This window comes from Penaeus monodon, chromosome 32 (genome assembly GCF_015228065.2).
Source record: "Penaeus monodon isolate SGIC_2016 chromosome 32, NSTDA_Pmon_1, whole genome shotgun sequence".
NCBI classification, from domain to species: Eukaryota; Metazoa; Arthropoda; class Malacostraca; order Decapoda; family Penaeidae; genus Penaeus; species Penaeus monodon.
In genome coordinates, this window is record NC_051417.1 from 28,326,506 (window position 1) to 28,327,204 (window position 699).

The window sequence follows — 699 nt, forward strand, 5'->3', positions numbered from 1 at the left end:
TCCTACGAAAAGGAAACAACATAAAACACTCCTTCGTACTTTCCTCCCCAACAAAATCACCAAATTCAACCACAGTTGGATTCCTGAAGCGAACAACGATAACCATAAGACAAACCCACACTCAAGGTATGAAGTTTTCCTCGAAATAAAACTAAGTCACGAGAGTTATATCATCAAAATGGCCAAAAAATAAAAAGGGTGAATCACAGACTAATGTTATTACCAGGGATTGTCGATACATTTCCAAAATAAACCCTTGGAGACCAAAGAAAGTTGTGAAGAAAAGATTCTCGACAACGCCATCGTGCCCGGACTGTGTTCGTGTGGGAAATCTGGATTTGATTTGGGTTTTAGCTTAGGGGATTGTATTCTATCATATGTAGATTTGAAAAAAAAAACATATAAAAAGACGAAAAAATTAATTAATATTCCTATAATGGTTGAACATGAATCACTCAATTTTACAAGTTGATTTTTTTTTAAACACCAAATATGCACTAGTATTACTTCCTCATCAAAGGTTTCGGACATAAGCACTTTTCAGATATAAACATTACATTTTGGCGGGAAATTTAATTTAAAATATATTTCAAGAAATCTCTAATCACACTATCGGATTTATGGAGATAAAATGTAATGGCTAGAAATGAGTTTAATTTATTTCTCTTAAAAGGACTTGAAATTTAAGTCAAAGCAAAT

The 699-nt window shown here is 32.6% G+C and overlaps 1 protein-coding gene across 1 annotated transcript in view; it reads right to left on the minus strand.

Moving 5' to 3' along the window:
- The window catches only part of LOC119593787 (transcription factor A, mitochondrial-like), a gene marked incomplete in the record, with an annotated part of 5,335 nt that extends 5,017 nt beyond the window's left edge, over positions 1 to 318 (minus strand). Inside the window, 1 exon segment of the mRNA XM_037942810.1 lies at positions 224 to 318. Within this exon segment, the coding sequence (XP_037798738.1) occupies positions 224 to 303 (80 nt within the window).
- Between the last annotated feature and the right edge of the window lie 381 nt (positions 319 to 699).